Genomic DNA, 20,095 nt, shown 5'->3' with positions numbered 1-20,095 from the left:
CCCTTTTGTAAATTTCTTTACTTCATGACGACGCCATTTACACTTACCTCGGTCAGTGGGATCTTGAAAACATCCACCCAAATAGTTAGGTACGCCTTCAGAGAGCTAATTAGTTTCTTTTCAAACTAAATTTCTATAGGCGTGTGCTCCATTGTGAAATAGCATCATGATGGTTGCGAAATCGACGCATGCTTATGACAGGTGAGGAAAATCTGTATCTGCGGCCGAGCCTTCCGCAGCTGCAGGAAGCGGGAGAAATCCAAAATTGCGAATACAGTAGTAGAGTCGGTCTATGTGAATATAACGAGACGCAGTGACATGGGCCTAATTTTGGAAATTATTTTGCAAACTCGATCTTTATGATCTCTCATCTTGTTTACGTAATCCTAGCCATGGCCGGACTATCGTCAAATTTACCTAGATATTATCCAATTCATTACCTGCCCCAAGCATCCGCTTTGCCATCTTTGGCATGCATGTACTGGGACACCTCGCTCGTTAGATGGGATGATTTGTCGATGATTATACACGTTAATTTTTGCAAGTCAATGCTATCTTATCAGTGGCGGTGTGTACTGAGCGAAAAAGTTCGAGCTATAGGTTTCGTAAAAAAAAAAAGAAACAAAAACGCTGGAACATGATCTCACCACCACATCTCACAAAACACTTCATAGTACCCATCACATGTGCATGCGCTCATTCATAGTGTGTAAGTGCTCATTCCATAGGAAAGCATCAAAATATTGCATAGGGCAGTTCCGCTATAAGGGGCCGATTTCAGCTTTTTATGCCGGCGATGTGCGCTCACCACGTTCAGGTCTTCGGAGACGGTGATCTTGGCTGTCTTAAGCTTCTCCCTGAGCTGCGTGTAGTACGTGTCTGGCGTGTCCAGGAATTCCATGCCACGTTCGCGAAGGGCCTTGATCTGCGCAATGGAAGCCATTAGAGAAAATTCTATCAGACTGGTCCTGGTCATTGTGAGAGAACAGATTTTAGGATCGTACAAATATACGAAAGAAAAAAGATGCTGTCCCTGCGGAAGAAGTGTCTGACCTCAGGATACACATTTATCCCACTATTTTCGACAGACTCGGCACATGTCGCAGTTCCCTCTCGTTCGAAATTAGTGTCTTCAAAGAGACGGCGAGAAAGGGCCAGGATTTTGACCCTCTATAGTGTAAGACTTCTCGCTTCGGTGGTATATTGGTTACGATGTCCAGCAGTTGGACGAACATGTTAACGGGGGCTTGCTTTCGCAATGACCGTATTTCTACCTAGGCGAATACTCCAAGGCTCAGATGTGGGAACCATATAAGGGGTCCTAAGTGGTCAAAGCTGCGTTGTCGAAAGCACTCCACTGTACTGCTTGTCCCACATCCCGCTGTAATTGATATTATACAGTGGTGACCATTAGCCGCTTGGTTATTGTAGAGGGTCAGCTCGTTCGAGCTGCTGTTGTGAATATCATGAAAACCACGGACTGTGGCGTCCACGGTAAACAAAAAAAAAAAAAAAGAATCACTGAAACTCTGAATAGTTCGTTCTTATAGGCAAGGTTACGTCCACTCACCGAGGCGATGATATCGCTCGTGTTCAGGGCGATGTGCTGCACGCCGGCGCCTCCGTAGTAGTCGACGTATTCCTGCGAGTTAATGGCAGGGAAGATAGTAAGCACGACGAGCGAATTCAATTTAGCTTCATTTCGAATTAATTTCAGGCCAAGCTTGCCTCCTGTGCCACTATGCACTCTGCCGAACGTGTTTTCAAATGCTGCTACGCAAAGAGCCCAAAAGCAACCCCCTGGACCATCTAAGCAGCCTTTGGACACACAGGTGACAGCATGTCTTCAAACCTGATGCATGAAAATACTTGATGGACGCGCTATAAGAAGCCCGTGGAATCATGGTGAAATCTTAATGATTCCGCACGCTGTTTAAGTTGTTACATATTGAGGCCAGAAAACGGACACTCACACAGTATAGAAATTCATGCTCACGACGTACGTTGGATATAAGGACCGGGACATATAGTGATCTCAAGCGTTCACAGAATTACTCCCAAATTAGGTATGCCTTATGATGTACATACTCCCTTAACTTCAATACGGTCGTTATTATACTACAAGGCTCGACAAATCTGTTAATGTTGTTGCTCTAAACATTGCCGATTCCATCCAAGTTCAGTATCAGGAGGGTGGAAACGAACTTTGGAGGGGCATACACTGCTCAGAACAGATAACTTAGATAACTGAAGTCGTGGTGTATATAGTTCAGCTCCTCGTGATGAGTAATGTCTTCGCTGCTGATTGGTCTAAACGTACTTACTTGCGGCATCAGACGAAACTACCAGGACTTAGCTGCGATGCTATCCTTTGTGTCAATTTTTTTTTTTTTTTTTTTTTTTTAGTTTGAGCCTGCAGTAAGCGCGGAGTGGAGCGGGAGAAAGAGCAGGATTGGGGAAGGGACGATTCACTGCAGTGGCAAGAATAGTCATTTCAAGAAAACCCAGTGGAGCGACCTGCAGTAGGCTTGGCTTGAACGGACGTTACGGTCGGGTGCCGAAAGCTTAGGGCGGGCTGCGACTGCAATTTTCCAAACGGTGGCAATCGAACATATGGCTTCACTGAGAGCACCACGGCAGCACGCTCAGAGCTCTTACTAAGAACGGGTGCTCGTCGGTATACACCGCGGGAACTGCAAAAAGTCTTGATCTCACAATCTGGGTATCACTGAATGACCTTGCTCAAATTCACGCATGCCCGACTCTTCCAGCCTCATCCATAAAATTTCCAGCTTTCGCCTATCTCGCCTGAACCTCACCTCACTCCGTGATATCAAGGTCGACATATGAGGTGTAAACCTCATGCCTGATATGCCTTGATGTGCCCTCAGCCTGATATACCCCCAGTCTGATATGCCCTCAGTAATGGATTTCGCTGTAATATGCTGATAAATGGTGGCCGGTTGTAACAGTACATAACTAATTGGATACCGGTGAGACATGTCACAGTCTTCCATTGAATCCATTGCAGCTAATGATGATAATGTTCCCTTGGCTACTACGATTACCGCGCGGTCCCAAAGGGTGTGCACATGCCTGTATCTGTGAGCGGCGCAGTCCGTTGGCGGGCTCGTTGATTGGCATCTTTATGGTCTCCTCATAGTTGGTGACCACGATGGAGCGAAGAGCCGAGTACTTGGTGTGGATCTGCTTGTCGTCCACCGACCAGAAGCGGTGGAACATCAGGTTGCGTTCGTACCTGCAAAAATGAGAGAGGTTACTAAGCAAGAAAAAGAGAGCCGTAATTGCCTCACTTCTCAGTCCAGTGCCTAACTGCGTTCGCACTCTGCGGTAGCTTCTGTCATGTTGTGCCAGCACACTTCCTTAACTCCTAAGCTCATCCATCCACCTAGCTCTCACCACTCTGTGCCATGCACTTATGCCGTCCCTTGTAATATTCTCCGCCATCTTAAGGGACCATCAGTTATTTTTTCTTCGCATCACATGCCAATTTCGTTTTATTAATTCGGCAGTACAGGGCTGATAGTCCTGTTCAGCAAAGAAGCTGGAGTCAATGTAGTGGAAATTGTCTGATTGGTCAAAAATGTCGCAACCTAGCTACCACGTGACCTCGCACGGGGAATTCAAACACTTCATGACTATCGCACACTGAAACCATGATAACGTCACTGCACAATTCTTCATTGGTCAGGACGGGCATGACGTCGCATCGTTCCCCACAAAGTTGAACAAAACAAATCTGATTATAAGGTCTCAACATGACTCAAATGTCATTATGAGGTGCGATAATCCCGCCGTGGTGGTGCAGTACTTAGGGCAATCGATGGAGGCGAAAAGCAAGGCGCGTCCGCGCTCAGTGCGCGATTTCACTGCACGTTAAAGAACCCTAGGTCGTCGAAATCTCCGGAGCCCGCCTGTCTCATAGCACACGGTACTTTATCACATTAACCACCATAAACGAAACGTACAGTAACGTAAATTAAATTAGTAGCACTGAAAAGAAAAGGAATGAGAGAAAATTGCAATTATATGGGAAACGAGTGCGGGGCCCTTGGGTCGCGACTCAGACGAGCCACCATTGTTCTTCAAATCATGTTTGTTAAACGTTGTATCTTGTTTCTTGTGCGTCTTATTTTCAATAAAAACGCAGTGTCTCTATGTCCCAGAGTTGATGGCATTCTTGATTTAATTACGTTAAGCTTAGGTATATAAAACGAAACTAGTGCTTAACTGAATGTAATATTTCTCGCTCAGTGTTGTTCTTTTGTACAATGCAAATTCTTCTTCGCTAAAAGCTTGTGCATTCGTATTTTTACATATATAAAATAAACTTTCTGTTACTATATTGTCACGGCGTGACACACATGGACAGTACGGCAGCAAAGACTTCATGTCAACAGGGAAGCGGGAAGATTCAGCCCAACAGCAGCAGAACCAGCACTCCTGCAAGTCACAGCGTCGTCTTCGTCGAAGCGATCGCGTTTCGTTAATTCTTCGGGCACTACACTGCCTCCCTACCGAAAGAAGCATAGTCCCGATGCTAAGCTCAAAGGAGGAAAACACCCCCACAAGCATGCATAGTGTCTGCACGTGTTGCTTTTCGATGAAGAATGTAGCTAAGAAAACAACGAAGGGCTCCTCTAGGGTCACACGTAATACGGCTTAAGCCGGACTACATGCACAACTTTAGGACGTGAGGAAAGGCATGATAATGATCGACTTTCGCTGGGAAGCACCCCGTAGTTGAGGTTACCGATGCAACGAATAACCGCCTACTGTCCGAAGTAGCGCTTCATAAGTTTTCCGACAGGCCTCAACAGCGAACCGGTGTCCAAACCTAGACCTTATCACCAGGTCGAAAATCAACTTCTCGTCTCCGAAAGTTGTAGCGATGACCCTCGGTACGTTGTTGGTACTGTATGTATAAGTCGTTCCAGCTCCGCGCGCTCGCATACTAGTCGATCATCATCGGCTACGCCGTCAGGCGGCTCGTGCGGTAGCACAGCATCGAGCAGTGGTGACTTTTCTGCCATGCACCAGCTGTAACGGTGACACATGTGTTGTCTCCTGGACTGCAGTATTATAAGCGAACGTAACATAAAGTAGCTTTTTGTCCCAATTCCGATACGCCGTCCAGGTAAATGGCGATCATATCGGCCATCGTCTTATTCAGCCTCTCCGTCAGCCCACTGGTTTGCGGATGATATATACGCAGTAGTTCGACGGTGGCTGGTACAGCTTGGAAGCAGCATCAATTGTGCAAGAAATGCGGTACCTTGGTCAGTGACCAAACTGCCTGCGGTTCGTATTGGAGGGCCATCCCACGGGGTAGTCACTTTTCGCAGTCGGTGGCAAAATTATCTACTAAATACCTAATAATCAGCACCGGTATCAACAAGCGCGGCTACCTCGTGACAGTCGATTACTATTTTAATGTCACTGGAAACTGCAAAGCCGTTTGTGCCCCCAAGGGTGCAATCGTTCGTTGCACGAAGCTGTAACGTACATGGAGGATCTTTCTTTCGATCGACTTTGGCAACGCCCCCTCTAGGCGTCGCCGTACTGAGTAAGAGGGGACAGGCTCTCACGGCGAGATCTGCGACGAGGGGAAACTTGGTGATGTAGTGACGGCGAGCGCGATGAATGTGGAGATTACACCAGCGATGGAGGACTTCGAAGATACTCCTGGATCTCCTGTGGCTGTTCAGCGTAACGGGGGCCCGGATCACATTGGTTGAATCCTCGAAGGCCGAGTTCTCGATGCGGGCAGCGACAATACATGTGGTCCGGCTCACCGCAGTGGAAATATAACGGCCGCCTGTCAGCGGTCCTCAAGATGTCAGATGTCGGTTATATATCAACAAGCCTTCGTCTCAGTCTAAATGTTAACTAAATTACCGGCTAGACCGTGTATAGAACGACAGCAGTCATATCGTCACGTCCTGGGGACGACTGCATTATTCCAGAACGCCTGACGTCGTATCTGTGAAGTGATACGCGAATAGAACCCGAGGATGTTAGAGGGACCCATTCAAGCTACCGCGTCTCAACCTTAAGGTGAAATTTAGATGTCCCTCAAATTTATTTTATCCGTGAAAACTCGCATTTTGTTTCTCATCAATTTGGCCATCTTCTAGTATCTAAACCTTAACGCTGCCACCTTTCTTTGTATAGCTCGCTGCACTAGCATAAAAATAATTTCATGCCCTTCCCTCCCAAAGATGACTACCGGCAGACAGACCTTGTAACAAACAGACCGGCGGCACAACATACACACACAACACAACATACAGACACAACATAGACAAGTGGTGGGGCCAAAAGGACGTGATCTCTTTCTCAGCTTGGGATATTACAAGCAACTCAAGGAGAGGGGATAGAGAATAAACAATGACTATCGTCAAGCGGGTGGGTTGATAGGCGATAACGCCGAGCACACAGCAAGAGTTGGGCACAAGTAGTTTGCACCGCAGCTAATACTCACGTTGCCCTACAGGACTTTTGGTAGCCTGAAATTCAGTATCTGAGAGTATACATGGGTATTCAACCTGTGTACAGGACCGCTGTGATAAGCCAATACGAACAATTCATGGATACACCTAACTACATTGTGCTGGCAATGCGATAGCATTAGAACCTGTTGGTGCCTTTCATCGAGTTTATAGCCGATTTTCCATTGTTGAATTTGCGGGCTCCTAGATGTATGTCTGCCATAAAGCCAGACATCTCTGTGGGTCATATAACATGTGGTCCCCGGAAAATATCTAGAGGAGGCGGTACGGATTCGATGAAGATAGATCAAACTTTCGGTATAGTGATGTCACTTCTCTCCAGCCAATGAGGCCTTCTGACGCCATCTTCCGTCAATCGGTCATCAAAACTTTGGACAGACAGCGCAATTATTCTCGATCAACCTTATTTAAGGCCATCGTTCTGCTGCTGCTCCAAAAGGCATGCTGCCAAGGTAGTATTGGGCCCATCTGGTCATTACTAAATAATAAGCACGAATAAGATAAAAGAGCAGACTATCATTCGGTAGGAGAGCACTGCTCAGTATATCCCTGTAGTGTGCGATAGTGAGTATGCAGGACCCGAGCAAGCGGAGAAGCGAATACAGTTACCACATAGCGGTGGGCACCATCTCCCGGTCAGGTTGGTTCAGGACGCAGTGGTCGATGAAGTCGAGATTCGCACTCGGCCTGAGAAGAAAGGAAACAGATCAAGCATTGGACCGGAAGGAGTCGAACGGCTCTTTTAAAACGTAATTCTGTCGCCAGGTTAATTTTCTACACTACTCTACAATCGAGAATTTCGCCGGTGTTTGAAAGAGCGCCAACTCGGGCCTCTCCTTCCATGTGGGAGGGTGACATTAGAATCAGCCTGTCATGACATTTACATTTACGCTACCCCTATGCCACACAGACATGTTCATACGGCTTAGTTAAAGCGGAGCTTTATATGTGGGCTGGTAGCCTACGCTATCGCGTCATACATACCCTTGACGCGATTTTGTAGCGAAAGGAACACTATATGCTACCCTTGAGCATTTCGCCGGTGCCTGACAGACCGTTCCGTTGTCTAGCAACCGGTTTCGCCGCTGTTGCAGAGAGACAACGACAACAAGAAGAAAAAAAAAGCGAAAACAAAAACGCTGGTTATAACTCGAGTTGCCCACAGCCAAAGCTTTCGTTGCACATTCGGTTCAGCAGCGCTGAACACCTCTATTTTTTTTTTTTCTTCAATCCTGAAACCGACGCCATAGGAAGGTACAAATGTCACTCCCAGCAGTTTCACTGTCGGATATGTTTTATCTGACATTACAACCTAAGCAGAAGTGGCTCCTATATATATATATATATATATATATATATATATATATATATATATATATATATATATATATATATATATATATATATATATATATATATATAGATATATATGTTTATTGAATATTCTTTATCCCTAAAATCATCATAACACTAATTCTTGTCAATACCAAGAACAAAACATAAAAAAATATCCCCGGCGTTTGCCTTGCACTTGTAGACTGTTAGCTCCTTTAAATTCTGTAATAACGAGCCCTCATTTCCCCTTCAATTGTCTGCTTAATAGCTTGCGAGGGTCTCGGTCCGGGCAGTCTTGAGGTCGAAAAGGCAGCGTGAGAGGGTAATCGCACAGTTGCCGCCCTCCCTAATGATCACGTGATACGGGACGGTCGCGGTATAACTGGATGTTCCACATCTGCCGCTAGGGATGAGAGTGGCGCTGGTGAACGCTCGAAGGTTTCGGTTAGTCAATGTAAATACCCAAGAAAGCGGAATGTTGGCAGCCGTTGATATAGCTCGGTTAAAATAAAGAAAAAAAAAGTTGATATAGCTCAGTTGAAAGAGCACTGGACGCGATATTCTGAGGTCGTGGGTTCGACTCGCACCATCGGCGTGTTGTTTTTTCTTCCGCTTTTCATTGAATATTCTTTATCCCTAAAATTATCATAAAATCATTACTAATTCTTCTCAATACCAACAGAAAAACATTAAAAAATATATATCCCCGCCGTTTGCCTAGCACTTGTAACTGTTAGCTCCTTTAAATTATTTATATATATATATATATATATATATATATATATATATATATATATATATATATATATATATATATATATATATATATATAGGGGGATTCTTTGGGCTTGGTTGAGAACACGTTCGAAAAAAAGTCAGATATGGGGAAAAAAATCCTTTTTCTTCTTATATATATCTCGAAAACTTGCAAAATAGCGCCAATTCGACTCACAGCTTCTCGTAGCTGCGGTCCTTGGATGGGTGTTTCTTGTATCCGGGCAGGAAGAGACCGTTGTAAGAGCCGCGCTCCACGAATGTGTGCGTAGTGTCTCCACACTGCGTATAAGACGGCAACCGATGTATTGAACGCGCACCGAATTCGGAAAAGTCGTAGGAGCCATAATGTGTCCAAAACGAACCGGCGCGGTAAACGCGCCTGGGTGGCTTGTACTAACGTCAAAGTGGCCATCAAGCGAGTGAGTAGTCCGAAAGTCTCCACCCCGCTATAACTGGATTAATCTACTTTTAATGCTACAGCATTCGAATAGTTGCGTCAAAGCAGAGCATGATGTCTGACGTTCGTCAGAGGTGTGACATCATTCACTGAAAGAAGAATAGCAGTCAGGAAGAGAAGGAGCAGGGTTGGCTGACGTTGAGAGGAGCGACTTCGAAATACACACAAAATTAGAAATAAAATTCGGAATAAAATATAATTTTAAACAAATTCAGAGTCAATTTAGATTTGAATTTGCTTTTAAATGATGACAAATTAACGGAGAGGGGTGGGAATTGTAACTTAAAGTAGAAGTGACACTGCTATTAAAATTAAAATTAAGATTGGAATCTTTAAGTTGGAATTAAGGTAAAAAATAGAAAACATCCAAATAAATAATTTCGCAAACTCGGACCACGGCGGTCATACGCGTTTCAACAGAGGTGGTACACAAGGCGTCCGTGTGCTGTGCGATGTCAGAGCACGTTAAAGAACCCCAGGTGGTTGAAGTTATCTGGAGCACTCCACTATGGTGTCCTTCACAGCCTGTGCCGCTTTGGTTAAACCCCACAAAACCGAAACTTAAACTCTCATTGCTCTAAATGAATTCAGATCGACAGCAAAAGAATGCCCACGAAATCGATAACCGCAAAGCGTTTCCCTTCACATAATTCGCATTGATCGCCCGTGAACTATTGGAATGAACTAGATATAAAAAAATTTTGCATTAGCTACAAGTAGCTACTTTAATTATTGTTCCTAAACTTAGCCCCGAATTAAACTGTTTTTGCTATTTTTAGCTCTATTCTAGCTTGCTTGATTAATTAGTACCTAGGTAAATGTTGGGCAGTTCTGATGAGGACGAACAGTTTCTTTCGGCGATAAAGTTAATGTTGAAAGTCGCTAAAAATTATGCAATGAGTCTACTTATGTTAAACACAAAACGTCCTCTGGTATAGCGTTACCGAAAGACACAAACCACACTAAGCCTCGAGAGAAGAATGAAGCCATTAAAAAGAGGGAAGAAAATACATTCGCTCCTAGCTCCCCTCTTAAAACATTTAGAAGGGTATTTCAAATGCCTCTTCTTTTTCTTTTTTTTTTTTCTGTCATTTTCCAATTGTCTCGTTCCCTCGCCCTGTATAGCTACTGGGAACACAGCCCGCCATTTATGTTTCATCTCTGACTCGCTAGGCCGCACTGGCTTCTATTATTCACCATGCTTTTTTTTTTTAGCTTCGTCATGCCCTCACTAGGATGAATACACTGAAGTGAAACACTGGACTGGTCAATGAAGCTGGTTCACCGACATGGCGGCGCCAGCTGTAAATGGCAAGTAGCTGACACTCGGAGTATGAAACATTTCAAACTAGAAGGGCAGAGTAATACTCACCGTCTGTACCGTGGCGAAGCGTACGGTCCCGCACTCATCTGATTCCTCCCAGATGTCGCGCACGATGCTGGCCCCCCGCTCCTTGGCACGCTGCGAAGTATCACTAAAATGTTACTCGTGCTAACAGGTTAAAACTACACTTCACTAGAACTACTTCATTCTACTAAAACTTTTGTAGCATTTCTGGTAACGAGATGAGCTTTCCGAAATGATTGGACCGAATGATTGCTTGACTGATTGATGATTAATTGATTAACTAATTGACTCATAGACTTCTTCATTCATGGTTACGGGCTTAACCACACTGCGGGCTACGACGCACGCCAGAGTTTTTTCAGTTCATTTAGTTTTCCCTTAAAGGCCCGACGGCATTACATAAGGGGGAAGCAAACTCAATATACAATGCGAACAAGAACAGGAAGACATTGAAACAACAAGAAAACAAAAAGTAGACAAAAGAATTCATGGGTTAAATGAAACAATATGAAAAACAAAAATAACAATGTATCATAAATAAATGACGACGAAAAGGTTATACAAATCTATGTGATATGCATGAAAAAAAAAAAAAAAACGCCTTCACGAAACTGGTCGAACTTGAGCCAGTTGGCACGTCATCGATGGAAACGTCAGCAGACTTCTCGAGCACGTTATATCCACGAAACTAATGGCACACCTCGAATCTAATCACTTCTTTTATCAACAGCATTGTTTTAGAAAACATCTCTCATGTGAAACACAGCTTGCTAAGTTCATACACGACTTAATAGAATCCATGGACAATAACCTCCACAGAGATACTATATTCCTCGATTACTTCAAAGCATTTTATCGCGTTCCCCACAGTCATTTACTTCAGAAGCTCTGATCACTAGGAATTCCCGGCAACCTAATCCGCTGGATTGAAAATTTTCTTTCAGGACGCAAGCAGTCCACTTCGGTAAATCATAGCCACTCACATGTCACCAATGTAACACCGGGAGTCTCACAAGGCTCCGGACTGTCACCGCTACTATTCCTAGCTTGCATAAATGATCTCTCTTGTAATACAAAACAAAATGACGTCTTTTTGCGGATGATTGCGTCATACACACAGAGATTAGGGCGACCAATGACTCATGTTTGCTTCAATCTGATTTTAACACACTCGCCTCTTGGTGTCATAAGTTCCTCCTGCCCTTGAACATTAGCAAGTACAAATCCACGACCTTCACGAGGAAATTCACTGTGAGTCAGCATCAGTATAGTATTGGCTAACTTTTCATTACCCCCGCATTATCCTACAGATATCGTGGCCTCCACCTAACATTACTATCATGGGACAGGGAAAGCAGCTTACTGAGTGTTTATCGAAGTATATATACACCCAAATGTTGTCAGCCGCCGCTGACAACATTGCCAGATCGGGCGACCTCATGCTCTCCAGTCGAAAATTATAGGCGCAGAAAAACCATGGCTTTAGCCACTATGAGTGTTCGCAGAGGACTCCTTGTTGCTGAATGTTTGCAAGTTAAAAAGTTAAAAACAGAAGGATATTACAGCTGCCTTTGGCAAACAAGATGCTAGCACAATTGTTGTTGTTTTTTCGGCATGAACAGGGCGTGTGACTGTAGTTTGAAAATTGCGGCCTTTCTTTCTTCCGAGCTCATCTTGATAGCATTACTAACCTAAATATATCGTCTACCTATTCATCTATGAATTCACCGTGCCCTTTTAAAGATCGATATGCCATCTTCGTGGCATCTGGTTAAACTGGACCCGGACTGTGGCAATTCAGACGCGAAACTGCGCCTGATCATGAAATACTGCCGTGCATTCTCCGGACATGTTAATAAACTGCCCGTGAAGTGAATCAGCAGAATTATGATCACGAAATTCCGATGCGAAACCTCCGGCAGTACTGAAAATATCGAATGGAAATTGCACACGTGGTTCCCCACGAAACAGTAGCGATGCGGGAAAGGTCTTCGTCCATGATCTGCACAAGTGGTGATGAGGATATTCAGCACTAGTTCGGCTGCAGTGCTAATGGCTTACAGAAAGATGCAGCCCATGCTGCATCCCTGCCAGTACCCCTCAACCCCTTGCTTCCTACTCCAGACATGAATGACGGGCACGAGCACTGCCCCCGAAACTTCGATCTGTGTGTTTCGGGAAAGTCGGTGCGAACGCGCAAGGCATGCGTCATGTGCACAGGACGGTCATGTGACCGCCCCATGATAAGGTAGAACATATTGTTCCTTTATATGTATGTGCGGAAACATGTGCAGGAACGCAAGTGGGATCTCCTGCTTTTCTCATGTGGGGCAATGCTCGGCCGCACGGACACTTTTTGGCGACGTCAAGAGGGTTCTGCCCGGAGACATTCGCATCCACAACCAGCGCAGAAAGAAAACTTTCCCCGCGCGCACTTTACATAACTCACCTTGACGATGGTGTCCAAGTCCTCGACGCTGAAGGCGATGTCCTTGACACCGTCCCCGTGCTTGACAAGGTGCGGCCCCATCTCTGCGAGTAGCGGTACATGTTCGAATGGTGGCTTGCTACAATACATGTGAGTCATTTCTTCGATGAACGGCTAAAAACTACTGCGTACACTGTCCAAGAGCTTTTTCGCACGCATTCCTTTCTAAGCAACTTGGTGGCTTCGATAGGCAGCTAGAAAGCTAGGAAGTCTTCGTATCTATGCTTAATACAAGCCAATCGGCACACGGAAGGGCATTACGTTTTACACACTACATTCGTAAAACCATAATTTCAGACAAGAGCACCGTCAAAACGACGACACCCATCTTGCACATCACCTGAATGGACTCATCTATCTTCAAGTACATACGCTACTAGAGACTGTGGGCAGGATGGTAGAAGTTTTCCCTGAAACTCATGACGGGACGTAAAATAGACGTAGATAAGACCAGTGTTAGCATGCCGTATTGTGTAAATAACGCGTATGACAAATGTGGCGTTGAAAAAGCCTACAGCGTACAGCATTGCGGCCACCACTCCGTGTAGCCATGGTCTGAGTTAAGCCAAGTTTACTGGCACGTTTATTGAAATTCGCCTTTGTCGGAGTGCATTAAATACTTTTGAGAAACAACCAGGTCTCAACTTGCTCTACAAGGCCAGCGTTACCATTTTCATTAGTGCATGCTTTAGTGGCAGGAGAAAAAATGATATGGGGTACACTTATACTCTGCCTTTAAAAGGTACGACGTAATGGCGTTACCGGCTCTCATCTGGCTCTCGTCTGAGCCTCCGTTTCGCGGTTCCTAGTTCGCGTACAGGTAGACTCTATTAGTTACGAATCATTTAAGTCGTGCCTGTAATGTCTGACACATTCTTATTAGCATACAGTCTAAGGCTACAAGATTATCTAGCTACCGGTCGTAAGCGATCAGCCGGCATAAATATAAAGCCCCGCCACTGTTAACCAAGCCGTAAGAACCAACGTTACTACTAGTAACGTTGGTATGCACGCGCCTGTGCGGGCTATAGTAGCGTGCTTGAATCAACATCCAAGGTCACTGGAAGGTTAATTCCTACTTTGCCCTCCACCCTCAAATGAAAAACCCGGTTCGACAGCTTCTCCAAACTTTGTGATATCACGTGGTCTCGGTACGTCACTTAAGCCATATGCCAATCAGTGTTCGGCCGTGTCGCCTGCCAGGGTCATGCTCCTAGTTGTTCGATCACAACGTCAACATGCCGGAGTGGCCTTTAACGCTACCGTGTTAAAATTTGGGACAGTTACCTGCTGGTGCGAATTTCCGGCAGTGTTAACAGTCAGACATATGAACACATACACATATGAACATATGATTTAAACCAGGAATGAAAAACGCCAGAGACAAAGTTATGACCTTTCAGAATTTCATTACTAATGATGACGTCAAAGTAGTGAAAATATTGTTCCCGGTAACAATATGTGAAGAAACCGATGATAACGGCAAGGCCAAAGTGAGCTAGTTTCGTGATTTCTGAACGTCTGAAAACAATAAAACGTCGCGTCAATATGAAACTCATGCACTAAATCAAGAGCGTAAATCGAAAGTTCTACATTACCTGTCCGTGCAGAATTACCGCCACATATGCATTCCAGGCTGTCTTGACGTAAAAATGAGCTAATAGATCAAGTTATCTTTAAAAAGAAATGTGTCTGTGGCACTAGACACTTTGGCCTTATTAAACGTGTTGTAAAAGGCCGTTATGCAGCTATATTAGATATTCATGCAATTTACTGCGTAGAAGTGAAAATATTCGTGTGCTTGACCTTTGCATCACTCGTGGTATACGACGGCACTGAAGGGTTAAAGACTCTCGTCTTTACGCCTTGAACTTCAGTGACCCAGAAAAGGCACACGCACCTTCGTCATCTGGGTTGAGCGCCGAGGCGAAGACGAAGATGATCTTGTTTTGGCGGACGGCGTGCGCAACCACCTTGCGGGAGCCGGTCTCGAGACCCCGGTAGCCGAAGTACTCGAAACCCATCTTGGAGCAGTAGAAGGACGCCGCCTGCATCCACGAACCGAGTAGATCAAAAACAGGGGAGCATTGTCAGAAAGCCCACACGCGCCCTGAATCAGTGGGAACTTGACGAGAAAGCTCTTGAAATGAGAGGGAGAGACAGCACACGAAGGGGTGAGAGGGAAGACGACTGGTGCTATACGTATACAGGCATAAATAAAATAGCCTGACTATTTTAATGTAGCAATACAGAATATAGCTGAGCTATTTTCTTCGTGGTCAAAGTGCGAATTTTTAATATTAATAATCACTGTCAAACTACTAGCAAGTTGTGCCGATTTCACGACAAATGCCCCTTCAGTTCATCCCCAAGTCAACCAGAGCCTGAGCAGGCTGCATCCACGCAACAGGTCGAGCGAAGTGATAGAGGGAAAGAGAAATCAAGGAGGAGGCAAGCGGCTAGCCAAACGAGCATACTATAATCAGAGGTAAAATAATTTGAAAGTGATGTGATCAGGAATCCTCCATGTGTGGCTCAGGGAGATCGCGGTACTGAGAGGCACCTGCATCTCGATAGATGATCTCCAGGAAGGTCGTGACAAAGTTGACCGAGTTCCAAAAAACGTTCTGGAGCAATATCACTTGACAGAACTGTCAAAGAGGGAACAAAGCGTAACAAGGGACATTTTAGTAGATCTTTGTGGGTCTATTTCTCTTACCTGCTTGGCGTTTCCGACCCAGAACGTCACGTGATCGAAGGCCAGGAATCGGCCACCATCAGGCTGCCAAACAAAATATAGGAAACATTAGGAGGCTTTTAGAACCTAAATGGATTTGGTCGTGTAATTAACAGATCGAGGATGACAGCAAGGAGATATTGGTGCCTATCGGGCATGCGATTTCGCAGCAAAGTGCGTGCCATCAAGACAGCATACAGCCAAACGACAGACAGATATGTTCCGCGAAGCGCTTGTATTTTTTTTTTTTTTTTGGTCAGAATCGCTGTGGAGTTATGGCCCCGACCAGTTCTATAACGGTTTACTGATACTCTTAGGCTTAAGTCAGAAATGTGATAAAAGGTCATTACAGAAACAAGGTTTTTTTTTGCCACAGAATTTTGCCTGTTGCCATCTTCCCAGCAGCGACTTGTTTTGCAAGTTCCGAGGTACAGCTTGTAAATATATAAAATCAGTAAATTTGAACATCTTCCGGGCGAGGGGAAGAAATTATACAGCGAACTCTCGCGCACAATTCTGTTTTAAACAGCAATTATAGCTACAGACACATTCACTTTACATGGTTGTTGCAAATCTGTGTACTAACTTTAGTGTTCTTAATTTTCATTTCATTTCACAGCTGCCATTAAGAACGACTACCGGCGTTCGAGGCGTGACAGTAGTGGTGTCGTTAAATTGGAACAGCGATCTTTCCTTTTTTTTTTTTTTCAATTTTAAAGGTTTATGGCCACATAAGCCACTCCGCACTTTCCTCTCAACGAGTGCCCTACACATTTTACATAGGGCATTGCATTTTCTCAGCCGCAATTCTGACCAAAATGCATTCAACAAGAAAAACATTAAAAGAAGAGGCCTAATATATAAAGAACAAGACACTGTCCTACTTTTTCCGCTTGTTTTAATAAAGTTGCATCCAGGTCTTTACGCCACACAATTTGCATTTTATCTGCGCGTAGGCATTTTTCCCACGAGAAACGCCCCTTAATGCAGCTGATCGAATTTCCCGCACTTTCAGGGCTGCTGGTGATGTCTCTTGCGGCTTTGTTAAAGCTTTCGTTTTTACAGCATAGTTACTTGCACCTGTCCCTCTGTAGATACGTCACCGAGCGTCGAAGAGCGCATCAGCGTTAAAAAAAATAAAAAAATAAGACGCAAAGCCCTTTCCACTAGACCTTCGCTCTCAGATTCCTCTTTTTCGAAATTCAGAGCAAGTTTATCGCTTCGGTGCTTGCGATTATGTGACGGCTTGCTTAGACAACGCTGAGAACTTCGAGGATAGTAATATTATGCACGCAGGAGAAATTATTATAAGAAGCTGCGGACGACCGATAACGATAAAATTATGCATAATTCGATATCGATTTTAGCTAGTTTTAGAGCACACAGTCTTCATACTTCACCTACGGTCACGGTCATCTCCCGAGGCGCAGTGTTTTTCATTGTACATTACGCATGAAACTGATGAACTGTTGAGAATCCGGTTTCATGTACTATTACGCATACTTTGCCTTCTGACGTGTAGTTCTAGCGATCAAAGCAAAAGTTTTCACGGATATCCCATAAAGGTTTAAAATCCCCCCCTCCCCCCTCCTCCCCTTTATTTCTTCGTAGCGATACTGTGAAAGCCTCCACGCGAGGTACTACATAAATTTACCCTCGCATGACTTCCACGTGAAAGAATTCAGAGACGTTAACCTGAAATAAAATGGCGAAATGCATTCCCTCAGATGATGCTTCGTCACCTAGGTTGGCATACGGAAGTCGTGGTTGAAGTCCTGACTGAGCGAGGTGCTCATTAATAATATTGCCTTAAGGCCTTCGAACTTATCGTCCCTCCTGAAAGCAGAACCTCGGAGGCTCGGAGGGGTACGGAGGCATGGAGGGAGTAAAGCATTAATGAGGAAATACGTCCTCTGGTCAGAGACTATATCGAACAGTGAGGTGCCTAACTGCGGTAGAGTGGACGTTAGAAACATATATTTTAGGATAGCAACTTTCGAACTCCACTCTCGTGGCAACTCTCTCCAAACTATCCCCGTACAACTCGAGGCGATGACGAGACGTGTTAAGACAGATTTGGGGATTACACAACACGGCGAAGGCAGATATATTGCTGGTGATTGAAAAATGACGTAGATAACCGGGGAGCGACTAGAAACTCTCTTCGAAAGCAGGTGTCCGTTCCCTCCTTTTCCGCCCCGTCCACTTATCTCTCTCCCCACTACGCTGCTTTCTCTTTCTCCTTCGCCCGGAGGCATGCCTGCTCCTGGAATGCTGACAAGGAAGGTTCCAGAGGGCCCCGGGCAAGCAGCCTGGCGCCCACCAAGGACGAATGCGATCGAGAAGAGCCTCTATATTAGCATGCCAGTACAGTGACCAGCTAAGAGAACAGGATCGCGCGTTTTTCTGCGCAGCATGTTTATGTAGGTATATACTTTATTTAGTAACACCGCTTTGTCTTTTTCCTGGATGTTCAGCACGAGAACGTACAAGGCAATACAATAACGCAAGTATTTTTGTCCGATATGGAGTCAATTACTAAGCTACTACATAGTTCCATTTTATAATAACTAGTTTATTCCATTCCAGCCAGTTTGTCCAGTTCATTCAGGCAATTATATAACTAACTGTTCCGTCACCATTATTTCGCACTCCATAATGACCAATCTAAGCAATTTCTTCCTTCGGCAGTCTAGGAAAGGAGCTTAAGAATTTACGAGGATGAAATATGAAAACTGTCGAGTCAGTAAAGCAGTACACGATGTGGTTGTGCGCAGTAAGCAGACCAGTGAGATGAGCGTTTGGTTACTAGGAGTTGGCCCACGTTCGATTTCGATCAGCATGATTATAGGCTTTACATCTATATATTCTTTGCATGCCAGCGTCTGTAGCGAACTGATAAAAACATAATAAAAGCGCGGGATCATAAAAAGCATGAAAGCAAATGAAAGATAAAAAAATAGTGATGATTCAGGAATCACGCCCAAGAAACGTAGAACAAAAAGAAAACAAAAAAGCCATGCTTCATGACTTTCGATGTTTTGTTTGTTAGCTGGCTGTGTCAGTTTATTCTTCTCTTGTTTGATGACTGTGCTCAAGCTTTCTTGGAGTTGTGATTTGTTTGTTATGATACCGTCCTGCCATTTCATTCCTTGAAACTACGCAGGAATGTTTCCTCTTGTCTATAAACCCAGCCGCCGTCAGCGTCGCATGTAGTAAACTAAACCTGTCACGATTACTTGAAGGAGAGTGCTACGAGCAGTTCGCAAAATAATAGCAAAGTTTTGAATAAGAAAAGCAAGCGTTCAGAAAAAAATAAAAGCGAAAGGTTGGAAAGTGACCAAAGCAAGCGTATTTAGATGGTGGACACGTGCCAAGGCGTCCTCGAGGCTTTGATAATAAGTGTATCGTAAATCTTGGCTTCACAAACATACAAACGCAGCTGCCCGTAAATGCGCATTTAAAAGTCCGGCTGCGCCCCCCGAATTGAACTGCTTGTGGCTTTTTCGGTATAGTTTTGGCGCTCGTTAGTGCATAACACAGTGGTGCATAACGTGGTCGGGTCTGCACCTGATTGGTTGTACTGAGTCTAGCTCAGTGAAAGAAAATTGGGGTAGATGTGGGAAGAGTGCCTCGGCAACACTCTGTGGGCTGACACTTAGCCTTGTTTCTGCTAGGCGCATGGTTGACCTTTCTGCCTCAAATTGGGGGGACAAAGCTTAGCGACTAGCATGTAAGCGAGGTGGCTGGTTCACATATCTTGATGACCGTACAATAATTATTTTGCAGTCAAAAGTACCCATCTGTTCTAGTTGCGAAGCTCAACTCTAAGGTCACATAGCGAATAATAGATGGATGGTTAGATGGCAGCTATGAGCGCCCCTTTAAAGCTGAGTGGTGTAGGGCGCCACTGGGATCAGAATGTAGTTATTTAATTTTGAAATCCTCTTCTTACCGTCGCTACTCACTATTACGAAATTAGCCCTTTTTTTAACGTACAACTTCCTAAAAACTCTAACCCTACGAGATTTCTCTTCATTTCAAACTTCCCCTTTTCCAAATGTGTTTTACTGGACTTTACTAACCCTAGCATCTCAAAGATGCTGATCTGGCCGGCATCGACATTGGTATTGAAACTGCGACATTAGAGTAAAATATTTTCAGTCATTCCCTTCAGTCTTGCCACACAAACTGCATGTATCATCCTCTTGGGTACACGCCATTTTTTTGCATCGGCGCATTCGAGGGCACCCTAATCTCACTTGAAACAACGGGCCTTTGTTCTCCTCGAAATATCGTAAAGTGATTCCTCTATTATTTCGATTCTTCCCCTTCAATGCGCGTCCATAAGCGGCGTCTTTCTCATCGTGTTTACCTGATTTTTTATTTATTCCTTCAGCCTTCTTTTTGACATACCGGT

General features: G+C 44.6%; 1 protein-coding gene across 1 annotated transcript in view; it reads right to left on the bottom strand.

Moving 5' to 3' along the window:
* The window catches only part of Hpd (4-hydroxyphenylpyruvate dioxygenase), a 29,404-nt gene that overhangs the window by 1,066 nt on the left and 8,243 nt on the right, over positions 1-20,095 (bottom strand). Inside the window, exons 3-11 of the mRNA XM_084604798.1 lie at positions 15,658-15,720; positions 14,839-14,986; positions 12,900-12,982; positions 10,475-10,564; positions 8,821-8,924; positions 7,143-7,220; positions 3,097-3,259; positions 1,571-1,642; positions 809-925 (exon numbers count right to left, since the gene is read on the bottom strand). Of these exons, the coding sequence (XP_084460924.1) occupies positions 809-925; positions 1,571-1,642; positions 3,097-3,259; positions 7,143-7,220; positions 8,821-8,924; positions 10,475-10,564; positions 12,900-12,982; positions 14,839-14,986; positions 15,658-15,720 (918 nt within the window). The remainder of the gene's footprint in view (positions 1-808; positions 926-1,570; positions 1,643-3,096; positions 3,260-7,142; positions 7,221-8,820; positions 8,925-10,474; positions 10,565-12,899; positions 12,983-14,838; positions 14,987-15,657; positions 15,721-20,095) is intronic.

Source organism: Amblyomma maculatum, chromosome 5 (assembly GCF_055883805.1).
Source record: "Amblyomma maculatum isolate TAMU_Amacu chromosome 5, ASM5588380v1, whole genome shotgun sequence".
NCBI lineage: Eukaryota > Metazoa > Arthropoda > Arachnida > Ixodida > Ixodidae > Amblyomma > Amblyomma maculatum.
The sequence above is the reverse complement of the archived record's forward strand: the minus strand, read 5'-3'. Positions and strand labels throughout refer to the sequence as shown.